At 55.3% G+C, this 26,447-nt stretch overlaps 1 protein-coding gene across 1 annotated transcript; it reads right to left on the reverse strand.

Annotated features, from left to right (window-relative positions):
• Nucleotides 1–959: 959 nt before the first annotated feature.
• On the reverse strand, nucleotides 960–25,943 carry ADAMTS15 (ADAM metallopeptidase with thrombospondin type 1 motif 15). The gene is made up of 8 exons (XM_055581161.1): nucleotides 24,566–25,943; nucleotides 12,430–12,562; nucleotides 12,060–12,227; nucleotides 11,579–11,862; nucleotides 8,123–8,300; nucleotides 6,449–6,630; nucleotides 6,167–6,342; nucleotides 960–4,408 (listed from the first exon to the last, which is right to left on the reverse strand). The coding sequence occupies exons 1-8, from the start codon at nucleotides 25,520–25,522 to the stop codon at nucleotides 3,667–3,669; spliced, it is 2,820 nt and encodes a 939-aa protein (XP_055437136.1). The 5' UTR covers nucleotides 25,523–25,943; the 3' UTR covers nucleotides 960–3,666.
• Between the last annotated feature and the right edge of the window lie 504 nt (nucleotides 25,944–26,447).

Raw genomic sequence — 26,447 nt, forward strand, 5'->3', positions numbered from 1 at the left:
AATTACAACCCCCAAAATGTGACAACATTTTGGGTAATTTTACAAAGATCTTACAGTTGCTGACTGCCAGCTGAGACATCAACCCCAACAACCCCTTCCGGATCCTGTCCAGGCTCCCAGTAGCTTGGAGAGCCAGGCAGGCTCTTCTGCCCCGCTGCTCCTTCCACCAGAAATTTCTGTCAAGTGCTGAAGCTTTGTCGAAGCCCCCTTCCTGGCCCCTCACCCTGGACCCCTCTCCAGAAGAAGCCCACCCATCTCTGAATCCCAAATTAAAACCAAATAGTCACCCACCAAAGTTGACTGCTTAACTGTGCCTGGAAACCCAGACTATAAACCTGAACACACCCTGAAGAAACAGGAAATCTACCTTCCTCCTAAATCTCATGGACCCCCTCCCTCACTGGGCAGATTAGGAAATGGGGCTCCAGAGACCGTCTCGGATCTGAGATCACAGCAAGTTTCTCAACTCTTAGTTGGATGTTCTTTAAAATATGTCATGCCTCTGCCCCATCTGGAAATCTAGCATCGCCCAACCAAACCGGAACTAGGAAGAAGGAAATATTCTCCAGACGGAATGAAGCTTTCTCTCTGGAAATCTGGGATTCCCTCCTAAGGAAGGTAGCGTACTGGGCCCCCTAACCTCGGTCTAGCCCCAGAGGCCGCCCCTCAGGCTGCCTGCATAGCTATTCCTTCTGGTGCCTACCCCCAGCCCCTGCTGAGCAGGGTATGCCCCTCCCCATCAGCCCTCCTCCCTTGATTCCTCCCCCACGCCCCACTCCCCCAGACCCAGTGCTCCTGCTCAGCCCAGGCCGATCCCCCTTCGCACTCACTGCACCTGTCACCACCTGGATCTTTTCCAGCCTGGGCGCCCACTGCACGGGGCAGGGACCCAAGGTCTGGCCCTCAGCGGATGCTGAGAGAAGGTATGTAGAGAGAAGATGAAGGCATGGAGGCAGGACACGGGTCTTAAATACAACTTTATTGGGAGCAGGCTGTCGTCCCTGCAGCAGCCAGCTCCCACGTATACACAGTATACACAGCCCCGCCAGCACCCAGGTCCTTCCATCCTTCTACAGCACCCGGAATGCAAAAGAACCAAACACAAGAGGGGCTCTGTCAGTGACAGTGTCTAGCGCCTTTGAGAGCCAGCACCCAGGCCGAGGACATTCAGGACCTTCCACCGGTCCTCAGCTCCCCACCCCTGCCCCAACGTGGCAAGACCCGCGAGGCTGGGTTCCTCCAGTCAGTGCACGTGACGGGCAGATCCTTACTGGTGCACGCCCCACCCAAGAGGTGGCTGCAGCCCCCAGCACGTTCCTCTTCTTCCACAGACACAAGAGATCACCGTAACTTTTTGCTCCGTCACCAGAAACCTGTGCCTTGAGGCTTCTCTCTGCTCAAAGAGAAGAGTATGTTCTTGGAGAGTACGGTTGGATTAGTGATGTGGTCCCAGACAAGACATACCTCCCAACTTCCAGAAACCTGTGCCTTGAGGCTTCTCTCTGCTCAAAGAGAAGAGTATGTTCTTGGAGAGTACGGTTGATTAGTGATGTGGTCCCAGACAAGACATACCTCCCAACTTGTCTCGCTCGTGCTTCTTTTCAAAGGGGAAAAAAAAAAAAAGGTAAAAGAAAAACATCATGACAGAAAAGAGCATTGAGACCCAGCTTGTGTCAGGAACAAGATTGGTTGTCCCTCCTTAAAATGATTCCTCAGGCCGCTCTGCTAGGGGCCAGACGCCCCCATGGACGGCCTCTCCCTTCCCACCCACCCTTCTGCACGCCCCCGCGCCACCTCACCTCTCCTCACCAGGGAGGGGTGCACCGAGCGTGGGGTGCAGTGCTTTCGTCAGCTAGCGGGGGTCCACCTCTGCCCTGCAGCCCCCCAGCATTCACTCAGGCGGGAAGGGGGTTCATCCTCTCTGCCTTCTTCAAGGGTGACAGCATCCCGGCCTAAGACACCCGCCTGCCCTCTGCCCGCAGCGGGAGCTTGTTCAAGGGCTCAGCCAGGGTTAGACCAGGATTAGAACACGGTCCCAGGCTCACCAGCTGGCCCGCTGGTCTGCAGACTCTGACTTGCAGGGAACCCCGATAAAAGTGCTGACTGCCTGTCACCTCACTGGGGTCCAGGACTCACCACCTGTACTCAGAACCAGAATCTCTGGTGTCCGTGCTAGCACAGCCGCACCCTCAAGAAATACCCTGCTCAGCCAAAGAAGCTCTAAGCCCAAAGCATCTTCCCACTCGGAGCTATAGGAAATATCCCGGTTTCCATTCCCCTACCATATCTCTGAGACAGACAAGTCTCCAGCAGCACCAAGGGCCCCTGGGTCAGTTAACTGATTGCTGCTGCCTCCTGAAACCTGTCCCCAAGGCACCTGAAGAGAGAGACCCTGTCGCATTTGGGGGCCTGGGGGATGGCTGGGCTGTGGGAGGCAGGAAGCAGGCACCCTAGTTCATCTCTGCGTCTGGGCAGCTCAGTCTATGGAGGATGACAGCCGGGGCTGCTGGAAGCACCAGGGTCACCACTGCCCTGGGGAGGGAAGGGTGTGTACCCAGAGAGCAGACCTGAGGTAGCAAACAGTGAACCCCGTTATCCAACTGCAGAAACTGTGGCCTGCGATGCAGTGGGACGGTTCTCAGGCCAGACCACGTGCGGCTCTTCAGACGACGTCCACCTGGACATTCGGCACCTGGCCTTTCTGGGCGCGTCCCACGTCCCCCCAGTGGGGTCAGCACCATGGAAATGCTGGTTTAAGATAACGGCCTTATTTACACCTGCCTCCCTGGAGGAAGAAGCCGTCAGAACTGGGGCCTTCTCCTCCCTCCCTAGGCTGACATGCCCTCAAAGCTTAGCCCCCGAGACAGCAGACCCTTCCAGATCACCCTTCAAAGTCACTGCTTCAGCAACAGAACCTGTCACCCCTCGAAAGTTTCAGAATCTCTTTTGGATGGTCGGATCCTTCGTGAAGAAGACAACAATCTCCACGCTGACTGCCTGCCTCCATCTGCAAAGCCTCAGAGGACACCAGCACACAAGCCCTCCCACTAGTGTGGTGGCCAGACGACGCCGGGAGGAGGGACGGCCGAGAGAGGAAGGAAGATGCAGCCAGGCCGCTCCCCACCCCTGCACACACCTCATTCCACATGGAGTGGCCCAGGCTCCAGTTACACCTGCCCTGGCCCCGCCCCTCAACTCTGCCCACCCCCAGCCAGTTTTCACTGTTGAGTCCAGGTCGGGCAGGAAAGAAAGTGGCTGAAAGCACCAAAAAGACCTGCCTTGTTCAGAGATGGCTCAGAGCCCTGGGGCCCCCTGAGGGTGCCAAGCTGCCGGGCCGTGGCTCTTCCAGCAGCCTGTGACCTCCCTGCAGGGGGCGTGGTCCCTGAAGTTCTGCTGGGAGGCGCCCGTCCATCCTCCTGTCCCTGGGAGGCTGGGCCCGCGCCTCCTGCCCAGCTTTGCACCCTTCTGAGCTTCACCGTGAGGCTGGCCCTGGAGGAGCCGGGCATGAGGTAGACTGTGCCTTCGTGACTTCGCTTCCCCGCCCAGGTCCTTGTCCCTGGATGTGGATGACCTCATGGCCTGGGCCGCGGGCCGCTGCCTTGTATGGGCAGCTGGCAGGGAGGCGGCAGCATGATGGGCCCAACAGTGGGCAGGAGGGCCGCCGGCTCAGCACGGCCTCAGGATGCAGAAGTCCAGCTCCTGGGGCTTCCGGCGCAGGTCGCACTGGTCGCGTGCCAGCAGCCGCCCTCCGTGGCCCAAGCACTTGAGCGGACGCCTCTTAAACCCCCGGCCACAGCTCTTGGAGCAGGGCGACCAGGCGCCCAGCTCCCAAGTCGGACAGGGCTCCCCGCAGCTGCGCGTCTCCGCAGGGCGGTGTGCAGCATCGCAAGTGGATGCCCCTCGCTGCCCTGGGGACCCGCGACAGTCCACCGGCCGCCGCTGCAGGCCGCCCCCGCAGCTGGCCGAGCACGGCCCCCAGCTGCCCGCCACCCAGCGCGCGGGGGCCCGGGCATCCGGCTGCTCCACCTGGTTGGAGAAGCTGAGGACGCTGTTGTGGTGCACTGAGGGCACCCGGGGCTCCTTGGGCAGGTAGAAGGAGTAGCGGACCCGCGGCGGCGTCATCTTGCCCACGGAGAGCACCTCCACCGTCAGGGGCTCCAGGATGGGCCGCGAGGCCTGCAGGCTCTCCACCGCAGTCCCCGTGCCGCTGTAGCGTAGCAAGCTGCCCTTCACCACCAGGTCCCGCTCCACGGCCGACACCACGAAGTGCCCATTGAGCAGGTATTTGCCTTGGCTGTTCTTCAGGGCCAGGTAGTTGTCATCTCCGATCAGCCCCTTGTAGCCGCGCTGGCGGATGTCAATGCTGGAGGCTCCCGCTGGGATGGCCACCACGAAATTGTAGCCGTGCCTGCGGTGGAAGGATGCGTGTTAGAGGGCTTCAGGCCTCATGACCCCGCTGCCCTCCGCCCCCAGATCGGTTCCTCTTCCCCAAACCCCCCAGAGGCTCACGCAAGCGGCAGAGTCCATAGCCTGGCCCCGTCCAGGGTCACACAAACCAAGTGGTGGTGAGGCTGCGTCACCCACAACCAGATCCTCCAGAGGCAGTGAAGAGGAAGGAGGAGGAGCAGGTTGGGGGGAGGCTGGGGCTCTGTGCTCAGAGGTGTGTGTGCGTGCTCAGTTACTTCAGTTGTGTCCCGACTCTGCAAGTCCATGGACTGCAGCCTGCCAGGCTCCTCTGTCCATCAGATTCTCCAGGCAAGAATAATGGAGTGGGTTGCCATGCCCTCCTCCAGAGGATCTTCAACCCAGGGACTGAACCCAGGTCTCCTACATCTCCTGCATTGACAGGCCGTTTCTTTACCACTAGCACCACCTGAGTACGGGAGGTATGTGGCCCCAGAGTCAGGGACCCAGACCAAGCCTTGGCTGGGGTGTCAGCTCTCTGATGAGTTCAAGTGAATCAGACTCTCTGGGCTCCACAGCTCATCTACGCAATGAGCAGGTTAAAAGAATGGATGTCTTAGGCTCCTTCTGGCTCCACTAATCTATGAAAGGGACACCTGCCATTTAGCTAGTGAAGCAAGTCAGGGGATCTACCTTTAATTCCCCCCCCCGGGTCTCCCCTGCAGGTCTCCGAGACTACAACGCCATTTGCTCTCAGTGTCTGAGCACCCAGGTTGCACCCAGGGCTCGACAGAGGGAACTGTGTCTGGGGAGACAGTGGAGGCTCCTGGACAGCCATCAAGGCCTTCCCACCGGCAGCATGTGGACCCCCAAGCTCTCAGAGCCAACCATACCCCTCGACTGAGGCAGCAGGGGCTCTGCTCACCTCCTTTTCCAGAGAGTGGATCTGGACTTTCCAAGGAGCACAATCCCCTGAAAGAGAGGGGCTGTGCTGGACCTTGGAAAGCCAGGAGCCCAGGCTCTGCTGGGACAATTCTCCAGATGATCAGGGAGGGGGCTCCCTCACACCAGCTGCTCACTCCCCTGTCTCCCTGAAGTTTATTGCTGTTCTTGCCTTCATCCCATTCCCAAGGCCAGGGCCTCATGCTCAGGAATCAGGGAAATTGTCACATCTATCCCCAGGTAAGTTTTGGTTTTTATCAACATCAAGAACATTTAGTGAGCATTTATTATGCACCAGGTACTATGCTAAGCATGTTACTCGAATTAATTCCCTTAACCTTCACAATAGTAGGACTGGAAATACACTAGCACCGTGCTCACTTTACAGGTGGGGAAATCTGAAAGCCTAGAGATTGTGTCACTGGACCAGGGTCATCAAGAAAGTGGGACTCTAGGACCCGAGACGGGCCCTGATGACTTTACTGTCTCCCTAAATATCATCTCCCGCTAAGCAGGGTCCTACTCAAGACTCCATCTTTGTTGGATGAATGAATGAATGAACATCACTCTCATGGGCGAGCATGAGTGGCCTCCACAGCAAGGGTGCTGGCCAGGATCTGACATTTACCCCCTCTAACCCGGGAGCTGGTGATGGACAGGGAGGTCTGGCATGCTGCAATTCACAAGGAGTCGGACACAACTGAGCGACTGAACTGAACTGCACTGAACCTAAGGTTAGGGCCTGGGGGGTAACTCCTCCCCTCCCGCCCCCATCCCTCCTCTCCCTGTCCTGGACACACCCCCAGGGCCCAGAACTCACATGGGCTTGGTGAAGAGTCCTGACACCTTCTTGCAGCTCTTATTGTCTCCTCCACACACCCCACACTTGTCAAACTTCTTTTTGGAGCCCAGGTTCCCATCACAGCCTGCCTTGATGCACTTGCCCTGGACGCAGACTGAGGTGGAGTCTGGGGTACAAGGCGTGCCATCCACCACCTGCAGGGCCCCCCGGACAGGGAGAAGAGGAACAGGGGCAGCTCAGCCCGACGCTCCCTAAGACTGTGTCCCCCCGTCCCCCGGCCTCCTGCCCGGGCTCACCCACCTTGGGAGCCAGCACGTAGAAGTAGCCAGTGCCGTTGGCTCGGCAGATGAGCTTGCACTTGTCCCGTGGGGAGACACCCGAGTACTTGGGCACCCAGGCCACGGCCAGGGTGAGCCGGTTGGTGCTGTGGTTGTAGCCGTTGAAAGCCTCGCACTGCTCCTCCCGGAAACTCTTGCCAGAGGCTGGGGAGGGAGGAAGCACACGTAGGAAGCTCAAGGGAGGGGCAGTGGGGGAGAGGGCAAAGAATAGGACCCCGCCCCGTGTGCTTGCTCAGCCTCCCTCAGCTCCAAACAGCTCCTCTCCACCCTTGGCTGAGTGGTCCTCATCACCGAAGCCACCCCATCTCAAAGGACCAATGCAGGCTGGGACCAAAGGATGCAGGATACAGATGATAAGGCATCCCCCAGACAATGTGCCACCTTCCCCAGTGGTCCAGCCTTAAATTCCCTCTACAACAGGAATCCTAAATAGAAGCCTTCAGTGACCTATTGAGACTGTTTACAGAATGTTCCTAAATGCATAAAATACATACACAGATTACAAAGAATACCAATTATATTAACACACAACAATCAATATATTTTAAAACATATTTGTGATGCATGTGCTTCCTTGTTAACTCATTATATAACAAAATTCAATGATGAGTCTAAAAAACAACCAGAAGGTCTTCCCTGGAGGTCCAGGGGTTAAGACTCCAGCTTCCACTGCAAGGGGCGAGGGTTGTTTGCCTGATCAGGCAGCTAAAGGTCCTACATGCTGTGCCACACAGTCAAAAAATAAAATTAAGTAAAATATTTTTTAAAAGCTTAAAAAAAAACTAAGTGTGAAGTGGTGATGAGCACAAATGGCATTTTGAGGAATCTGCCACAACTGAAAATACGCAACATATGAAAATACCTGGGATTTCTAGCAGGGGCAGAGCCACAGACCAGCATTACAGTTTATTGCCTAACTAAGAGAAATACTAAATTTTAGGTGGAAAGGTTAGCAAAAAACAAACAAACAAAAAAATACTAAATTTCTAACTTAAAAAACTATTAAATTTTAGATTAAAATTTTAGATTAAAAAGTTAATAAATATAGAGATGTCATCTTCCCCCCACCCAAGTTCAAGAGGCTTGGAGGAAGAATTCCTGCTCATATGTAAGTAAGAACCACCTCTGAGTTCTAAGCTGGGCTGTATCTATTCCAGTCTCATAAAAATAGCAAGAAACTGAGAATGTGGAAAAGATGTAATTTACTTTTATCCCAGCAAATTACAGAGAGCTGATCATGGTCTATAGGAAAGTCAAACAAGGGATATGTAACAGTTTTTGTTTTTTTTTCCCTAAACCATTTTATTTTCATTCTGCTATTGTTATTGCAAAGGATTATTCTTAGAAAACACATAAATTAAAAGCTAACCTGTTGAAAAGAATTCCTGCCTATGAAGATGGGCTTGTCGGTGCTTAACTAAGAGGGTTCTAGTGTCCTGTCCCCCTTGGACCATTTAGCCTTCCAGCCTCAGCCTCAGAGGATAACAGCCCTGGCAGAGGTTAGTGGGCAGAGAAATGATACCACGAGGTACCTCTGCGCCTGCAGACTCTGCCCCAGGGGCGAGGACCTCGGTTGAAGCAGCTCTGTGGCCTCCAGCCCACCTCCCCGGCTGCGCCACGGGCACCCCCTCCTCACCCGAGCTGGGGCAGGACTCCAGGTTGCAAGAGCGGTATTTCACCCTCACGCCCTCACAGTACTTGCCGCCGTCGGCAGGGGTGGGGTTGCTGCACTGCCTCCGGGCCAGCTGCACGCCCCCTCCACAGGTGCGCGAGCAGGGGCCGTAGGGCTCCCACTTGGCCCAGGAGCCGTCCACCTGCGAGGAAGGCACTGTTACACTCCTGCGGGGTCCAGGCGCCACACGCGCACCGGGATCCTCCAGGAGAGCTACCCGGGGGCAGCCTCCACCATCCCACCCCACCAGGACAAAACCCGTTTTGTTTCCGGACCCGGGACGCACACCACACTGTAGCCTGGAGATGAGCAAATGGCCACTGCTCCCAGTTAGAAGCCAGGTCACACGGGAGGACGGGGCTCCTGGCTGTCGAGTCGGTCAGGGACGCTCCAACCTGTGCCCTCACCGCATGAGTGGTCTTGAGCAAAGCAGAAAAGCTTCCTCAAGTTTCAGGTGTTTCACATGCAAAAATGGAGCCAGCACATCTGACCTCAGGCGTGAGGTCAGGTGGAAGATTGAAATGATGCAACGTGTGTGATATTTCCCAGGTCAATGCTGGCCACCTCCCAGGAGCTCAAGGTTCCTCTTTACGTATTGTTAGTGTCCTTACAAGAGTCTCTGGATCTAAAGTGGCCAGTAAACCATGTCACGATAGATACCTGAATAGTCTCATCTGTGAGGTTTCTACAATTCAGACTTTTCACCAAACCAGATTGGCTGTCACCTCAGTCTGGGGTTGCATTTGTGAAAGTTTTGCTACAAGCAGATGTAATGTTTGTGTTCAGAGGAGATAAAGAGAGGAGACTATTAAGCAATCCTCAAAGTCTATTTGGCTTTGGGGTGAATTATGCAGTGTTGTTTTACTTTTCAAGAGGGTGGAGAGAGGATAGAGAATTTATAGTCTTCATTATGTTTTTCTTGGGATGACAGTAAAGTTAAGTTCTCGGCATTGAAAACACATGGGGTGGGCGACAGGGGAATGAGGCCCCGCTGTACATGCTGGGGTGGAAACATGGTCACAGATCATCCAAAGCCACCAACCCACGAGGAGACAGACACTGTGACTGATGTAGGTACTCAGAGCATTTCTCCCATCTGTTCTCCGTCAGAAAGTTTCTGTTTCATTGTTGCCAGTGTCTCTGTTTCATCCTGCAGAAGACCACTTTCCCTTAACCCCACTTTCTCCTCAAATCAGAGCCCACCCCAACTCAGCCCTTCCCCTCCTCAGCGAGTCAGCTACACCTGCTGTTTCTACCTGCTGCCTCTGCTGTGCCTTGCATCACAGGAGCCCCCTGGCCAAGGCAGCAGTGACCCCCTAAAGACCGAAAGAGTCCGTGCCCAGGCCTGTGGTCCCCAGTCTTCAATATTTAACTTTGCTCCTGTGGCTTCTGAGATGATGCTACATTGTTTTACCTGGCATCACTTCTTCCTGCACGCTCCTACAGGAAACACTTCTGCCATGCGCCATCCAATCACTCATTTGCCCAGTATTTGTTGAATTGTTACTACAAGCAAATCTCTGCCTTCAAAGCAAACGCATCCCAGCAGGGAAGACAAACAATAAAAAGAAGCCTGCGCACCTGCTGTCAGATGGGATTAAAGCAGGTGGGGGAGAGGGAGGTGGGGCTGGTCCTGGCAAGGTGGGCCGGCACCACTGGGGATGGGAGAGAGTTAGATGCCATTGGGGGGGTGGCTGAGCCCAGTGAATACATTGAATAGGGACGGGGCAGGGGAGTGTCTGTGAAGGAGTGATTCCAACCCTGGACCACCAAGTCTCCACTCAGTAACAGGCTGGTGAGGATCTGAGTTGCGTGAGGGACGATGGAAAGATGGTCAGATCAATGGATGGGACTGTACATAAAATGGACTTGAAGAATTGCTGGAGTTCAGAAACTAGAGGCAGTTAAACTGGGGAAAATGGGGCTTCAGTGGACAGAGTGGGATTCCTGAACTGAGGTCACTGGGGTGATTAATAAGCTTTGATCTTGACTGCTGAGGGCAGTAACTCCCTGAAGGGCCAAGGTAAAGAAGCGACAGTCTGCTCAGAAATGAGGCTGAGGACAGAGTGGATTTGGCTGCTGAGGGACTGAGAGGTCCAGAGTGCCTCTCACATCACATTTCCTATACCCAACATCCTCTTAACCTATCTCTTAACCCTCCAGATTCTTCTTCCCAAGAGAAGGAGCTGGCCATGACTGGCCTGTCCTCAAGAGCTCCTGGCCTCTGTGCAACGGACTAGGGGTCCAGGCAGCCTCTGGCTGGTTCCAAACCACCCTCTCAAAGATGTCCCCAATGGAGCACTGATCCCCACAAGCCTCCAGCTCAGCCCACCTCCCGGACTCTGCCCCATCTCTGCCCGTTGAGACCCCACTTATCCCTCACGGCTCTCTTCCAGTCCACCCTCCTCATCGGTGCTTTTTCAGGCCCCTCCAATCATCACTGGGCTCTCATTCTTGTTCTCCACAACACGCGTCCTGCTCTGTCTCAACGCACAGCACACGCTCTTCCACCCCCTGCATGACAGTCACATTTCTAATTTCCCCACTACACGGTGTGCTTTCTGACATGGCCCATGTTTTCTTTGCTTTTCTGACCACCCAGAACCCTGAATACAGTGGGTTGTTGCCTAATGAATGAAGTTTTAATTAAATGTATATTCCCAAAACAGAAGATTTTACAGAATTCTGTACCACATCCATCTCAAGGAGATTGATAAAGTATTTGATGAATGCTTTTTTATCATGTTGCCTCTGAGTACATAAAAACCCCACGGCAAGCTCTCCTGTGGCCAGGGCCGAGACAGAAGATGGACGGACAGTCCCCACCAGGATCTAGGGAGAGGGTGGACCTCCTGCCTGGAAAAGTGCCAATCCCTTTGCTATCCCAACCCAAGATCGGAAGAATATAAAACTCTTACTATATTCAGAGAATATCTGGGTTTTGAATTTGTTCTGGTTTGGTTGATATTCCTATTTATCAGGAAAAAAATAACTTTCATTTATGTTTCAACTTCAAAAACAACAAATCACAACAGAAACTGAAGCTAAGTTCAGGATGTAACAGATGAGCCTGGTGCACCTCAGGCTCCCTGGCCATAAACTACCCAAAGAAGGTAGACATGAAGAGCAGGTCATGAGCCAGTCGGAGCTTCAGGGGCTGGAGTCCAGGTCCTGAGCCCCTCCCAAGGAGATGGGGTGCAGCTCAGGACTGGGAGGTGGGAGGCTTGCCAGCTTCCCTGACTGGCCACATCATTTTTCTCCAGCCTCAGAATCAAGAAGGGGACAGGACCACCGCCAGTCATGGAGACACACGCAGGACTGACACAGTTACAGCCACGCAGCAATCTGTGCCGGGCTGGCCCCCTGGGGAGGCTCCTGAGCACCCCGCCCCCACCCCTCCACGCCGCCGCCCCCACTCACCCGGTACTTGTTGGGGTTGTGTCTCTCCACGCAGGCCCCCTTGAGGCAGAAGCGGCCCTCGCCGCAGCCCGTGCCGTCTGCCCAGGGGAAGTGGCGCGTCTGGCACACCATCTGGCCCCTGGCCTTGCCCGTGCACCACAGCTTGGTGCAGGACTGCATGTAGGGGCAGGGCTTGGAGCCCACACCGAAGGCCAGCTCACACTGCTGGCTCAGCGGGTAGCTGGCGCCCGGCAGGTCCTCGGGCAGGGAGACGGGCTTGCTGGGCTGGTCCAGGAGGCAGTCTCCTGCGGGAGCCGAGGATGTTCATCAGGGACGGGCCCAGAGAGGCGGCCATGGCCAGCGCGGGGTCTCGAAGGCAGGGAGAGGATGAAGCCAGGGACACGGAACGGGCCCCGCCAGAGCCTGGCTCCTCGGGTTGCGAGTGAGATGGGTAACAGAAGACAGATGGGCCGGGCGGCCCGCCTCCCCAGGCCCCGCTCACCGTGCCCGCTGTCCAGGAAGTCGGTGACGATGGCCGCGCTGCAGGCCGACCAGGGGTTGGCACGGTCAATTTGGATGAGCGTTGGGGACATCATATGATTGCCCCGGAGCTTCCCGAACACCTCCTCGCACACCTTCACGTTGTCGTGGGGCATGTTGAACACGTGGCCTGCAGGGGAGACAAGGGGCCTCAGAGGGGGGCATGGCATGGGGACCCATGGGGCAGGCCCACCCAGAAGAGGGAGTCACTGTTACAGGGCCTCGAGGGGAAAAGACAAATGTCCAGCCCTGCTCAGAGCAGCCAGCTCACACCCAGAGGGAGCAGAAGGGAGCCCTGGCCTCTCGACCCCCACCCCGAGAGCCCTGCATACCCAGCTCGTGGGCAGTGGTGAAGGCCGAGGGCAGCCCATCGTCCTCAATCACCGAGCAGCTCCTCTTGGGGTCGCACATGGTGCCCACGTCGGCCATGCCCAGGGTGTCACAGGTGGTGGCTCCACACAGGTCCTGCCGGGAGGGGAGAAGCAGAGGCCGGCACGAGTTAGAGATGTAATGTGGGGACCCGTTGAGAAGGAAGGACACTCAACCCACTCCCAGACCACGGGGACCCATCACCTCCCAGCCAGGCCATTTGCCCAGGGGGTTACGGGCTGCTATTTCTGGAATGAGCCCAGGCCTCGGGAGGAGGCCTCGGGAGGAAAGCTTGCTGGCTTTCGAGCTGAGAAGATGCTGCCCAAATCCTACCCAGGAAAGCCCCAGGGAGGAAATCAGGAGGCCATAATTACATGAGAAGGACCACTGCTTCCTAGAGAGACCGCCTTCCAGCCCAGGAAGTGGGTACTCCCCAGCTGGGTGAGGTTCTGGTCGTGGCTAACTGGGCAGGAGGGGGTGGAAAGCCAGCGCTCTCCCAGCAGAGTCGGCTCTGGGAGCCTGGGTCCTCAATGGGGGATGGCCTTCAGACAACCATGAATTAAGCTCAGACTCTCAGCCAGCGGGTCACTGGCCAAGGGCCCGCCCTGCCCGAGGCCCAGCTGCTACGGCTGGGAGGGGCAGAGCGAGGCAGATGCAGGCCCAGATCCAAACCCCACTCCACTGGCCACAGAGCTCTGGGGACCACAGGCTTGACAGCCGCTACGAAGACTATACATAACAGGGAACAGGACCTGAGCAGAAAGGGCCGTCCCTCTTTTTGGCCTGAAACAAGCTGCTGTGGGCCAGGGCCTCCAGCAGCCCTCGGGGAGCGCATCCCACAGGGCTTAGGCGCACCGTGGGCCAGCGACACACCAGGGACCTTGGCGCCCTGAGCAGGACGAGAACGGGACCCCTGTGCACATTCTGCTCCTCCTGAAAAGTCGCTTTGAACAGGTGGCACTGATGCCGTCTGCATCCTACCCCCGCCTGCACTGTGGAAGCCATTGGGCTGTTTACAAGAAGTATACGGGCAGCATCTCACGTGCCCCAGCACAGGCTGAGGAAGCGGAGGTGTTATCACACACATCTGTTGAGGGTGGAGCCTGCGACTCTTGATCGCATCTCATCATAGGGGTGACCTTGGGTCTGCACCTGACACGCAGAGTCCTGGGAATCCTCCAACCCAGCCCGGAGTAGGGCTTTCAGCACCACCCTCCCCACAGACGCCCCCTTTAGACTATCCTGAAGCTAGGAGACACTCAAGCCCCAGCCAGGATCTGGGGTCTGGACGCTCAGGCTCCTTCGGCCTCATCACTGCTGTTCACCCCACGCCTCTGGAGCCCCCCTGCGGAGAAAGTACTGCTGGTGTTTCCCTGGGGAGCCCAGCGGCTCACACAGCACACACACAGCTGTGCTCAGCTGTATGTCTCTAGGGGTGGGTGCGCGTGTGTGAGCACGCACACCCATGCCGACGTGGGGAAAATGTAGGCAGCCAGGAGGCACAAGTGGGGCCAGGGGGCATGGGAGGAAATGCGGTCATAGTACAGAAAATCAGCAAAATTTAATCTCAAGCACTCAGAGGTTTACCACCTGAGCAGTCAGGCTTGGCTTCCCACGGTCAGGTGACGGTCACAGTTCCTCACAAGTTCACAGGGCTTCTGGCCAGAGAACCCCCAGGGGATCAGACCAAACTGGAGGACACCCGAGTCACCGGAGGGTGAAATGCCATCTGACCCTCGCTCACAGCACCTCTGCCACTTCTTCAAGCCCCCCAGGCACACCTCAAATTCCATCTCTTTCAAATACCCTTTCCTCATCTAAGGCTCAGAAAGCTCTCCTTTCTGCCCCACCCCCGGCCCCTGAGTTCTGAAACCCAGAAAACACCTGCTGTCAGGACACGGCAGGAAGTAGGGAAGAAGCAGCTTATCAGTGGTTCAAGGACCGTGGCCACCAAGGAGCAGGCTGGGTGGACAGAGTGACCTGGGGACAGAGGACGGAAGGGAGGCAGGAAGGCTCGTGCAGGGGCAGAGTGAGGGACACAGGGGAGCACAGGACCCCACAGAGGTGGTCACCCCTGGAAGTTCCAGCCTGGCAATCACAGCCTGCAGGGACAGCCTCTGCCAGACAAGCATGTCACACTGTCCCCAGGCCGCCATGGGTGCCCTGCACTGGCCTTGAGTGGGAGAGGGCAGGACCAAGAAGCCTAGAGGCTGGTCCTGGCCCATCACAACACAGACATGTCACACCGTCCCCAGGTCACCATGGGCACCCAGCACTGGCCTCATGTGGGAGAGGGCAAGACCAAGAAGCTTAGAGGCTGGCCCTGACCCATCACGACACAGACGTGTCCCTTCAGGCAAGTCAGCCTATTCCCTGGGCCTTGTTCCCCTCCTGGAGGGGCCAGCTCCCACTGAGAACCAAGACAGTCCAAGTGCCATGAGCCTCTGCCCCTCGGCAGCTCAGGGGAAGGAAACCTAAGGCCGATCTTGTCTGCTGACACGCCCTGTGCAACTGATAAAAGCAACTCACAGAAGCGTGAAGTTACCCACAAGGAGACTCAGAGGACCAGCCCCTGCCTTGCTCAGCCGAAGAGGCTGAGCAGAGCGAGAGCTCAGGCCAGGGTCCGGCGGCTGCTGTGAAACCCACCTCTGCAGCCCAGAGGCCCTGGAAGCCGAGAGTTTTCTCCTTGCCCTCTCTTCTCTCTTGTCCTCCTTTCTCTCGGGAAGGCGGGTTTTCTCTGCAGCAGATGCGCCACTGAAGGCCCCTCCTGGCCAGGAGCAACCTGTTCTTGCCATCAAGAAACCCCAGTTTCTCTGGATCAAATGAGAGGAACAAGGCAAGACCCAGCAACCTTCCTGAGGGTCGGGGTGCAGCCAAGAGCAGCCTGTCGCTGGAGGAAGACCAGCTGCTGGGCGTCTGGAGCTCTGCCTGGCCCTCAGCCCCATGTCAGGGGAACTCTCGCTGGGCCTCCTGCTTTCAACTCCCACAGGTGACTGTGTAGGGCCCGCCGTGCCTCCCTTGTGGCACTGAGTCTCCACCCTTCTGGAGGGATCTCACACGTACTCCAGCTGCCTTAACCGCTTTACACGAGGTGCTTGTCTCCAGAACCAGAGCTGCTTCTGGGTCCTTCCACCTGCAGGGTGCAGGCACCGCCCAGTCCAGCTGCCATCTGCTTCACTATTTCTGGGGACTTGCTGATTCTTCTTGTAGCCACAGCCACTTTTCCAAAGGACCCAAGAATCCTCTTGGCCAAGAACCTAATCCTTCTGGATCATTCTTTTATCTTTTTATAACAATAATTTAGGATTGGAGCCACAGTTGGGAAACAAATAAGGATAGCACCTCACTCAATTAGGTAAAGAATCCACCTGTCATGCAGGAGACTGTCTACAGTGCAAGAGATCCAGGTTTGATCCTTGGATTGGGAAGATCACCTAGAAAAACAAATGACTACCCACTGCAGTATTCTTGCCTGGGAAGTCCCAAGGACAGAGGAGCTCGGCAGGCTGAGTCCATGGGGTTGCAAAGAGTTGGACGTGACTTAGTGACTGAGCCACGACCACCCCTGCCACCCCACAGGGTTCACCATGTTTACCAAGACTGTGAGCTACACACACACCACCCCTCCCGACCAGCTGTCCTCCTACAGTCCTCCTTCCACTTCGTCTCACTTTCCCCACCATCTACTGAGGTGCTTGATGTTTTCCAGCAGTATGAAGAGAGGAGACGACAGAGGATGAGATGGTTGGATGGCATCACTGACTCAATGGACATGGGTTTGGGTGGACTCCGGGAGTTGGTGATGGACAGGGAGGCCTGGCGTGCTGCGGTTCATGGGGTCGCAAAGAGTCAGACACGACTGAGCGACTGAACTGAACTGAAATGTATAGCTCAGGAACTCTACTCAGTGACTTGTGGTGACTTACATGGGAAGGAAATCCCAAACTAAAAGGGTACATGTATACCTGTGGCTGACTCACTTCGCTGTACAGCAGAAACTAACACAACTTTCTAAAGCAACTATCCTTCAGTAAAAGTTAATTTAAAACATCAAGCACAGTAAATTTTTTTATGTGGCACAAGACACATATTCTGGTGGAGACAGGTTTCCTGCTCACATTGAATTTCTGGGCATGAGAGGCCACGCTCATGGTCACAAGCCACATCACAGCTTCCAAGAATTCTACTCACAGTTCTTCATAACCTCTCTCTCATTCTACAGGTGAGGAAACTGGGGCTCTGAGGGCTATGATGACTCCCCGCCAAAGCCAGGCCACTTTGAAGTAAAGAATGGAGTCAGAATCCACACCCTTGGACACCCAGGGCAGCATGGCCTTTGGTCTGAAGAGTATCACATGAGCGAGGGCTCAGTTCACCACTGGTGAGACCACCTGCACTGGTATTAACATGGCCCCTGTAGTCAGTTGCCCACCTGAATCTCTCTCATGCGTCACTGGAGTTCCTCGTCAAACTCAAAATCCACTTCTGTTTGCAATCCCCAAGGACAAGAGGGCCTTGCTTTGCTAGAAGGAAAAGAATCTATCAGCTCAGGGTCTGGGCAGCGTGATTCAGGAAGCCTAGTGAGAAGAGGCTGGCGTGTCCTAGCAGTGTGTATCTGCAGGTTCTGTTCCCCCAGGTCTACTGCACAGCAGATGGATTATTTACCGCCTGAGCCACCAGGGAAGCCTAATTCTGTTCCACCAGAATACAAATCCCTCGAGATGCACAGAACGGTGTCACAGCAAGAGATGGAGGGAATCAGACAGGAATGCCCTCAGCGAGGAAGCAGAGGAACCCAAAGTTTGCAGGGGACCAGACTCTCTCCAGAAACCATTACTTCAAGGAGTACCATGTCCAATGGTCGCTGGCATTCACGTGGCAGATGCTGTTCTAAGTGCCTCACCTGCTTGTTGTCAGACTCCTCACTGCACCTTTGTGAAGGAGGTGCCACAACCAGGCCCCGTCTACAGATGACCCCCAGGAGACCATGCATAACCAGCCCGGGGTCAGCAGTGAGCTCAAGGCGAGATGGGGAAGGAGGGGCCGAGTGAGGGCTGAACCCAGGCCGTGAAGCCAGGGAGCCTGATCCTCCCCAGGCCTCTGTGCTGCCTCTGGAGCATGAGCACTCCAAGAATGAAGGGGCTGGGGAGGGGCTCAAGAGGACAAGGTCGTCCACTCTGGACCCCTGCCCCCAGAGCTCAGGCTGGTCACCAGTAGGGAGAGGCAGGGAGAGACGCGGGCAGAGGGGAAGGCAGGCTCAGGGGCCAAGAGTGCTCTGGGAGAGGGGTCTGTGCCTGGCTCCCGACCCCATACTGACACGCCAAGCCCGTCCTTGTGGTGCACCAGGGCAAAGCCAGAGCAAGGAGCCTCGATGCGATGCCAAAGAACCTAAGGCTCCCTCTCCCGACTCTGCAGGCAACAACCTCAAGCAATGGAGGAACGATCCTCTGGAAGGAAGGTGAAACCACCTGAGCACTCAGGGTTCTGTGGTCCTCCCACCCCATGAATGACAGCAACGTGCAAGGCCCCATCAGAGGGGCTACACAGATACAGGGAGGCCCTGCCTGAAGGCATTTTACACATCACCGGGACTGGCCACTTCAGAGTCCAGAGTTTCCACACATAGAGGAAGCGTCAAGGCATACCTGCAGGGGGATGGAGCAGAAGGCTTTGCAGCAGGGCCATCTTAAACCTAAGCTCCAGCCAGGGGCCCACCTGCAATAACTGGACAACGGCAAACACACAGTCAGACTAAGCCAGTGATGGTAACAGGGCACCGATTCTGGAACGCTCAGTAACTCATCCCCTCAGCAGCCCTGCACAGCATCGTTATCCCTGTTTTATGGATGAGGATAGAGAACTTCAAACAGCTGATACATTCAGTGTCATGACTAAATGTGCAATCACCAAGATCCCAAGTCAGCTCCGCCCGCCTCCATGCCTGTGTTCTTTCCATCACTCCATGCGACCCAGGCAAGTGTCATAGCGAACAGCTGTGAGACGTTCAGAGGCAGGGGAGGGGCAGGACCCACAGGGGACAGACCTCGCTGGCTCTCCTGACTCGCCAGTGTCTAAAAATGCAAAGAAAAGTTTCCAGTGCACATTCCTCCCTCCAAACTTCCTCCCCACCCTGGCCCATCACTCTTGGCTTCCTTATGTGCTGTAAGAAACCGGGCAGAAGAAGCATCTCCCTACAGACGGGGAGAACCGTCTCCCCTCCGTGCTGTCTGCCTCCTCCCTCCCAGAAGGAGTGCAGTTGAATTTCCATTTAGTGATCAAGATTTACAAACTGTTAAATACCAAATCTACAGCTGTCTCTCTCTCTCTCTGCTAACATCTTCCTCCAAGGCTGACTTCAAAAAAGATCCTGACAAAAGACAAAAATTCTAATGCCAAAAGATACACGCTCCCCAGTACTCACAGCAGCACTATTTACAACAGCCAAGACATGAATGCAACCTAAAATTCCACTGTCAGATGACTGGATAAAGAAGATACAGTCTCTATATACAATGGAATATTACTCAGCTATAAAAAAAGAATGAAATAATGCCAGTTGCAGCAACATGGATGAATCTAGAGACTGCCATACTGAGAGAAGTAAGCCAAACAGAGAAAGACAAATATCATATGATATCACTTACATGTGGAATCTAAAATATGATACAAATAAACTTACTTACAAAACAGAAATAGAGCAAGAGACATAGAAAAAAACTTATAGTAACCAAAGGGGGACAGGGTTAAGAAAAGGATAAATTAGAAGTTTGGGATTAACATATATACACTAAGATATATAAAATAGGTAATTTTACACTAAGGTTTTACTGTATAGCCTAGGGAACGATACTCAATATTTTGTAATAATCTATAAGGGAAAAGAGGAGAAGGCAATGGCACCCCACTCCAGTACTCTTGCCTGGAAAATCCCATGGACAGAGGAGCCTGGTGGGCTGCAATCCATGGGGTCGCTAAGAGTCAGACACGACTTCACTTTCACTTTTCACTTTCATGCATTGGAGAAGGAAATGGCAACCCACTCCAGTGTTCTTGCCTGGAGAATCCCAGGGGTGGGGGAGCCTGGTGGGCTGCCATCTATGGGGTCGCACAGAGTCAGACATGACTGAAGCAACTTAGCAGTAGCAGCAGCATAAGGGAAAAGAATCTGAAAAAGTATACACACACACACACACACACACACACACACACACACACATATGTATGGCTTCCCTGGTGGCTTGGCAATAAAGAATCCACTTGCCAATTCAGGAGCCACAAGTTCTTCCTGGGTCAGGAAGATCCATCCTCTGGAGAAGGAAATGGCAGCCCACTCCAGTATTCTTGTCTGAGAAATCCCATGGACAGAGGAGCCTGGCAGGCTACAGTCAGTCCATGAGGTCGCAGAAGAGTTGGACTTGACTTAGCAACTAAACAATGACAATAACAATATATGTACATATATAACTGATTTACTTTACTGTACAGCTGAAACTAACACAAGGTAAATCAAAAACAAATAAGCAAAAAAAGATCTTGACAAAATTATGATTCTTTTTATTATATTGATGGATATGTATAAAAGACATTTATCATTTTACCATTAGCATTTTTTGTCTGAACACTAAATTTTACTGTCATGTTGCATCTAGTTAATTACGGAAAGAACTGGCCTCTATTCCAAATGAGACTCCAGAATGCTGATCGATCCTATGCGGTGCAGGTTACGGATTTGTTGTTCAGTCGCTAAGTCATGTCTGACTCTTTGCAGCCCCAGAGAATGCAGCCCGCCAGGCTCCCCTGTCCTTCACTAACTCCTGGAGTTTGCTCAAACTAATGTCCATCGAGTCAGTGATGCTATATATACACATCTATGCTGTACATGTACACATGGTATACATACACATCCCCACAAAACCCAAGGCCAGAATGGGAAGACGAGTGCCAAGCTTGAGATGTGAAAGGAAGAAAGGTAAGAGCAGGAGTGAGGAGAGGAAGAGGATGACAGAAACCCTGCCTCAAAGACCTTACAAGAGGAAGAAGAAAGCTTGGAGGAAATCGGGGAAGGGAGCGGCTAAGGGAGCAGCATGCGCGGTACTCAGCACACTCAGGAAAAACAGGTACCTGAAGAAGTAAGCGGGCAAACCCCACAAACTACACACCCTAAAACCTGTCAGTCCCATGGAGGAGACATCACAGGGAGCAAACCAGAGCAGGGACTGGAGGAGCGGGCCTCCCACAAGAAAGAAGCAAGCTTCCTGTCCCATCGACACTACCTGCTTCCTTCTCGCCAGTCCTTCCATCCAGCATCTGTTTGTCCCTTATCCTCGGCTTCTGCACACCAGTGTTAAAGAGAATGATTTGGCCTCCAGCAAAGAGGGATCTTGGTCTTCAACAAGGCAGTCACACCACATTGTATTGGTTGTTTCCTTGTTGGAGTTCCCTGACACACGGTGAATTCCTGGGGGCCAGAGGCCACATCTTACGAGTATCTGTATCTCCACGCCCGGGAAAGCACTGCAAGTAACAGATGCCCAGCAAGCGTTAAGAGAATGTATGGATAAATGAATGGAAGTCACCCAACTACAGAGCTACCCAAACTGCAGAGGCATCCAACCTAAAGAAGAGAGAAGACCCAGGGAAGTGTGGTCCCACTGGGCCTCTGCCCAGCAGAGCGGAAGCCATAGAAACTTCTCCTCATAGAAATAAAAGTCCACGCAGAACAACTGGCTCTCATTCTCCACAGATCCTGGTTCCAATTCCGTGTGACCTCACCCGGCTGTTATGAGCTGGAAGCTGATCGCTTTCCACAATCCAACATGCACTCTTCCTCCAGGAACTTAGACTCATTCTGAATCTTTAAGGAAACTCCTCAAATTGTCAAAATCCTTGCTGTGTGATCCATGGTTCCTCCTTTGTGGACAGTAAAGGATCCTCCCTGAGTCTCGTCTTCCCAGTGTTTTAATTTCAACACCTCGCATCCCCTCCTCTGCCTGCCAAGAGGACAGCAGGCTCCCACAGCCTGGCCCAGGCTTGTTGCCACTGCCACAGCACTGAGGGATTGGAAGGGAGCTCCACCTCCGCCCGTCCAGCCCTTCTTCTGCTCTTCGCCGGGCACCCCAGAGCACCTGGAGCTCCCCAGAGCTGCTTGCCCCTTGTCATCACAGGAGGAAATATGACCCGGCCAAACCTGACCTCTTCCTAACTGCTTCCATCCCATGAAAAACACAATTGTGTGATCAGAGACAATCACACCATTTTTCCAATATCTCCAGGAGATCCAAGAAATAGGTAACTCTAAATGTACCTGTCAGTTCAAGGTCCTTTAGAGACAAAGGTAATTTACAAAATAAGTGCATTTCTAAAAACATTTAATCCAAACAAATTATATATGGCTTACCAGATGGCATTAGTGATAACGAACCTGCCTGCCAGTGCAGGAAATTTAAGAGACTCAGCTTTGACCCTGGATCGGGAAGATCTCCTGGAGGAGGGTATGGCAATCCACTCCAGTATTCTTGCCTGGAGAATCCCACAGACAGAGGAGCCTGGCGGGCTACAGTCCATGGGGTCGCAAAGAGTCAGACATGACTAAAGCAACTTAGCATGCATATATAATTCTTTTCAAATTTTAGTTTGAAAAAGCATTAATTACACCAATATTCTGATAAATATAAGCAGAGAAGCTCACACATCTGATTTAAAGGATTACTCCTGACCCTTACAAAGGTAAAGAATCTCCCTGCAATGCAGGAGACCTGTGTTCAATCCCTGCATTGGGAAGAACCCCTGGAGAAGGAAATGGCAACCCATTACAGTATTCTTGCCTGGAGAATCCCAGGGACAGAGGAACCTGGTGAGCTGCAGTCCATGGGGTTGCAAAGAGTCAGACACGACTGAGCGACTAACACAATAATTTACAAAGTAAGACAAAAGTCCCTCTTGTGTTGGCGCAGAGAGGTGGCTCCAGACTCCTGGAGCCCATGCCGGCCTCTGTCTAGAAAGCGCAGCTGTATGCTGGCGTTCTCATCTCATACTGTTTCTTCCCCCGGGAGCTCAGGAATGAGCCATTCCTAAGACTCTGAGAATGCGGCAGGCCCCGGAGTCTGTGCTGATGAGGAGGTGGGGGAGAGACGTTTGCTCTAAAGCATAAAGCACATATCTGCTTGACGGGCCTGTTAACACAGCCTCCCCACTCTCTGGCTTTGCCCTCGCAACGACTGAGCAAAAGACAGCTTCTAAGGGGTCACATCGCACACACCCCTGCTTCTGACCCAAGTGGCCACACATCTTGTGCCTAATATGCATGGCCAACAAGGCCCCCTGGGAGGGGGGAATCTAGCCCACACCAGCAACAGACAGAAGCTGTCACACTGTTTGATTGCTGCTGCTTCACAAGGCCGATCCTTCCAACAGCGTGACCTATACTCCTGCAGGAGTCCTGTTCCGAAAGTGAGCCACCCCACGAGGCGGCAGAGACACAGGTCTGTTACATTAGACCAGTGAGCAACCTTCACAGGGCATCCCGGGTAGCAGGTAGGCCAACAGCTGCTTTGCCCATTAAGAGAACTGTTCACAGCCTCTGCTCTCTCCCCAGCCATCTGACTGCCGAGCTGTGTGCAGAGGTCGAGACCCCCTTCCTTGCAGCTTCCCTGTAACTCAGGCAGAACCTGGAGGAGTGGGGCAGTGACAGCTCCCCGGACCTCAGTTGGAAGAATGAGCACAAGGAAACACTCAGGCCAAAGACCTCCCTAGAGGAACCCGGTGGTGGGAGGAGAAGGCTGGGAAAGGAGGAAGTTCAGCCCCAGGAAGGGCCCAGCTGTGCCAGCTGGGTCAGTGTGGAAGGCTCCTGCCCCAGCCCTGTGCGCACCAGTTCACCTGCATACAGCAGAGACTCAGGACCCCACAGGTACCCCGAGGGCTCCATGCCATCCCCAGAAGGCTGTGGTTATGACATGAACAAAGCGAGAGCCTGGCACTGATTCAAGCCCCAGCTCCCAGAGTCAGAGGAAGCAGGTCACAGGGACGCCCTCTTCTCTCTCAGTCTCTCACACCTGAGAAATTTCAAGACTCCGACAACACAGCACCCAGTCTATGAATCTAAAATGTCAATAGATCCATAGCACCAAAGGCTTCTCTGATCTGCTATTCTGACCTTTCTAATCCCAAGACTCAGTGTCTTTCCAGCGCTGCAGCTGGGATCTGCGCTCTGTCACTGAGCTGACTCCTTCCGCGCGGCCGGGGGCGGGAGCTGGAGCCCTCACAGGACGTGTCAGTGAGCCTGCTCGGCGGAGCTACCTCAGGGCGCCCACGTCCCCCATCCCCCGACCTGCCAACAGGGATACGGGACAATTCAGCTCAGCTCCGAGCAAAGCTCCACTCAGAGCTCCAGGCTCCGAACTCTCAGACTACTCCACCTGCTCTGAATGGGCCAGAAGCCCCCTCAGAGAGGAGCCAGACCCCGCGCTGCCCGGGGGAGGGAGAAGCAGCAAGGAAGAAGGGAATGCTCCCTGTATTTGAGTCTGTCCTGTCGCTGCAACCCACGAAAAAATCCAAACGAGCCCTCCACCCCAATCCAGACTTCCCAGGCCCAAGACGGACAGAGGACTGCAACGTGCTGCCCTCGAGAAGAACAGCGGGCGCTCAGCTCCCAGGTCCCCGAGCACAAGAAGGAAGCCTGGGAAGGAGGGCCCGGAAGGACTCGGACGCCCCCTTGAAGAAGGGCTGGACTCTCCAACACCATCCTCGGGGCGCCCCCTATCGGCCGTGCAGACCAACCGCGGCTCCGGGGCGGCAACTTCCTGGGTCCCGGCCCCTCGGCGTCATTGGCCGCGCCGGGCCAACACCTTCCGAAGGAGCGGACGTTCCTCCCACCGCCCACGTGCGTCCGCATGCACGCGAGTCAGAGCTCCGCCGTGCCTAGCGGCAGTCTTTCCCCCGAAGAGCCCAAGTGGCAGTCGGAAGAGATCAACGAAATTCAAACTCGGGGGTGAGGCGGTGACTGCGCGGCATAAAGGACATTCGGAGAGTTAAGGGCGGAGACTCCCGCCCCCTCAAAAAATGCGGGCTACCTGGATCCAAAGAGATGACGGGTCGACTCACCTGCCGGGTGAAGAGGATGGCCGTGTCCCAGTACTCCGGGTGCTTGTCACTCACTTTGTTCAGTTTCTTCTGCCACGCGCAGAAGTTGCGCAGCGTCAAGGCCGCATTGCCCGTGACCTTGGGCCCCGTGTCGCGGTCTCCGAGAAGCAGCACCTTGACCACGACGATGTTGATGGGGTTGAGGATGCTGGGGTGGCGGTAGAGCCGCGCCGCCGTGGCCAGCAGCGTCAGCAGATAGTGCTCCAGGTCCGCGCCGTGGAACTTGACCATCGACTCGTCCGCCACCACCAGCGTCTCCACGTATCGCGGAATAGACACGAAGCGCTTGGCGCGCCCGGACCTGCGTCGGCTGCGAGCCTCCCCTAAGCCGATCCGCCGAGGAGTGTAAGGGTCCAGGGCCCGCAGGATGGCGGGGTTCCAGCCTGAGCCCACCCCGCAGCGAGACGTGGAATCTCCGGGAGGCCCGCCGGGGGCGCCCCGGCGCTGGAGGAGGTGTGCGCCCTGGCTGTTGCGCTGCGTCGCCGGCGCGCTGGTGTTGGGCAGCGGGCTAATGACATACTCGGCGCCCCGGTAGCCGAAGGCTCCGCGTAGCCCCCCGCACAGGCTCAGGGCGGCGAACGAGTCTGGCTCGGCATTCACGTCCCCAGAATAGAAGCAACTTCTCAAGTCCGGAGAGCTGCGGATGAGTCCCTGGAGGGGGACGCCCAGGTGCTCAGTGGCGAAGGCGGGTGCCAAGAACTGAGCATCTGGCGTCAGGTGTAGGTAAAAGTCCTCCTGAAACGCTGTGATCTGAAAAATGAGTCCCTGATCCCCGGAGTCCTCGGGACCCTGCCAATAGTAGTGGCGGCCGTTGATGTCCGGGTCTAGTCGGATGGGGACCACCACCTCCCGCTCTGGCTCTGAGCCGCCAGCGGGTGCCCCGGCGAGAACCAGCATTAAGATGCCCAGCAGAAGCATGGCGCCGGGCAGCGCACAGCCGCGCTCTTGGAAGGGCCCGGCCCGGTTCCCCGACCGCCGGCACGGTCTCCTTGCAGCCCGCACACCGGAACCACCGACGCCCCGGGCCGCCCGCAGCTCCCAGAAAGGAGAACCCCAGAGAGGGAGACTCCTCCCAGAGCTGTGAGCGTGCACCGGGCAGCTCGCGCCTCCTACCTGTGCCTTTCCAAGCAGAGCGCGCCCTGGGAGCTTAAGTACAATCGCTGTCAAGTGCAAGGACGAAGATTTGCAGCGGAGAGCTAGAGGGAGGTGCCGGCCGCTTCTCCGAACCCCAGCGGTTCGCAGCGCAGCAAACCAGGCGCTGGGCGAGCCTATTAAAGGCCCCCTCCTCTTTGGACTGCCCAGTCAGCGCTCTCCCTCCCTCCTCTCCCAGCCTCCCAAAGCTTGCAGCCTCCTGGGGCCACCGAAGAACTCGATCCCGCCTCCCGAGCGCAGAGCCACTTGGCGGGGAGGGAGTGGCGTTGCGCTGAAGCAGGAGGCGTGGGCTGGCCAGAGCAACCAGCGGCGGAGTCTGCATTTGCGTCCGGCCCCAGTGCCCAGAGCATCAGTCCGGACCTTCGGCTGGCTGCGCCCTGGGTCTTAGCCTTTATCTCAAGGCAGTTGGGGTCAGGAATGCAATATGAAGACTGGAGGCTAACCACTTCTCCCAGACCCACCTCAGCCCTCCCGTTGCAATTTCCTCATCACTGCTGGTGCTGCTGCTAAGTCGCTTCAGTCGTGTCCGACTCTGTGCGACCCCATAGACGGCAGCCCACCAGGCCCCGCCGTCCCTGGGATTCTCCAGGCAAGAACACTGGAGTGGGTTGCCATTTCCTTCTCCAATGCATGAAAGTGAAAAGTGAAAGTGAAGTCGATCAGTTGTGTCGGACTCTTAGCGACCCCATGG

This window comes from Bubalus kerabau, chromosome 5 (assembly GCF_029407905.1).
Source record: "Bubalus kerabau isolate K-KA32 ecotype Philippines breed swamp buffalo chromosome 5, PCC_UOA_SB_1v2, whole genome shotgun sequence".
Taxonomy (NCBI): Eukaryota; Metazoa; Chordata; class Mammalia; order Artiodactyla; family Bovidae; genus Bubalus; species Bubalus kerabau.

Coding starts and splice junctions, on each gene's coding strand:
- ADAMTS15 (XM_055581161.1), bottom strand. CDS start 25,522: ATGCTTCTGCTGGGCATCTTAATGCTGGTTCTCGCCGGGGCACCCGCT. Junction 8,301..11,578: donor ACAACCCCAACAAGTACCGG/GTGAGTGGGGGC, acceptor CCTTCCTCGCAG/GTGGACGGCTCCTGGGCCAA. Junction 6,631..8,122: donor GGAGTCCTGCCCCAGCTCGG/GTGAGGAGGGGG, acceptor CTCCCTCCCCAG/CCTCTGGCAAGAGTTTCCGG.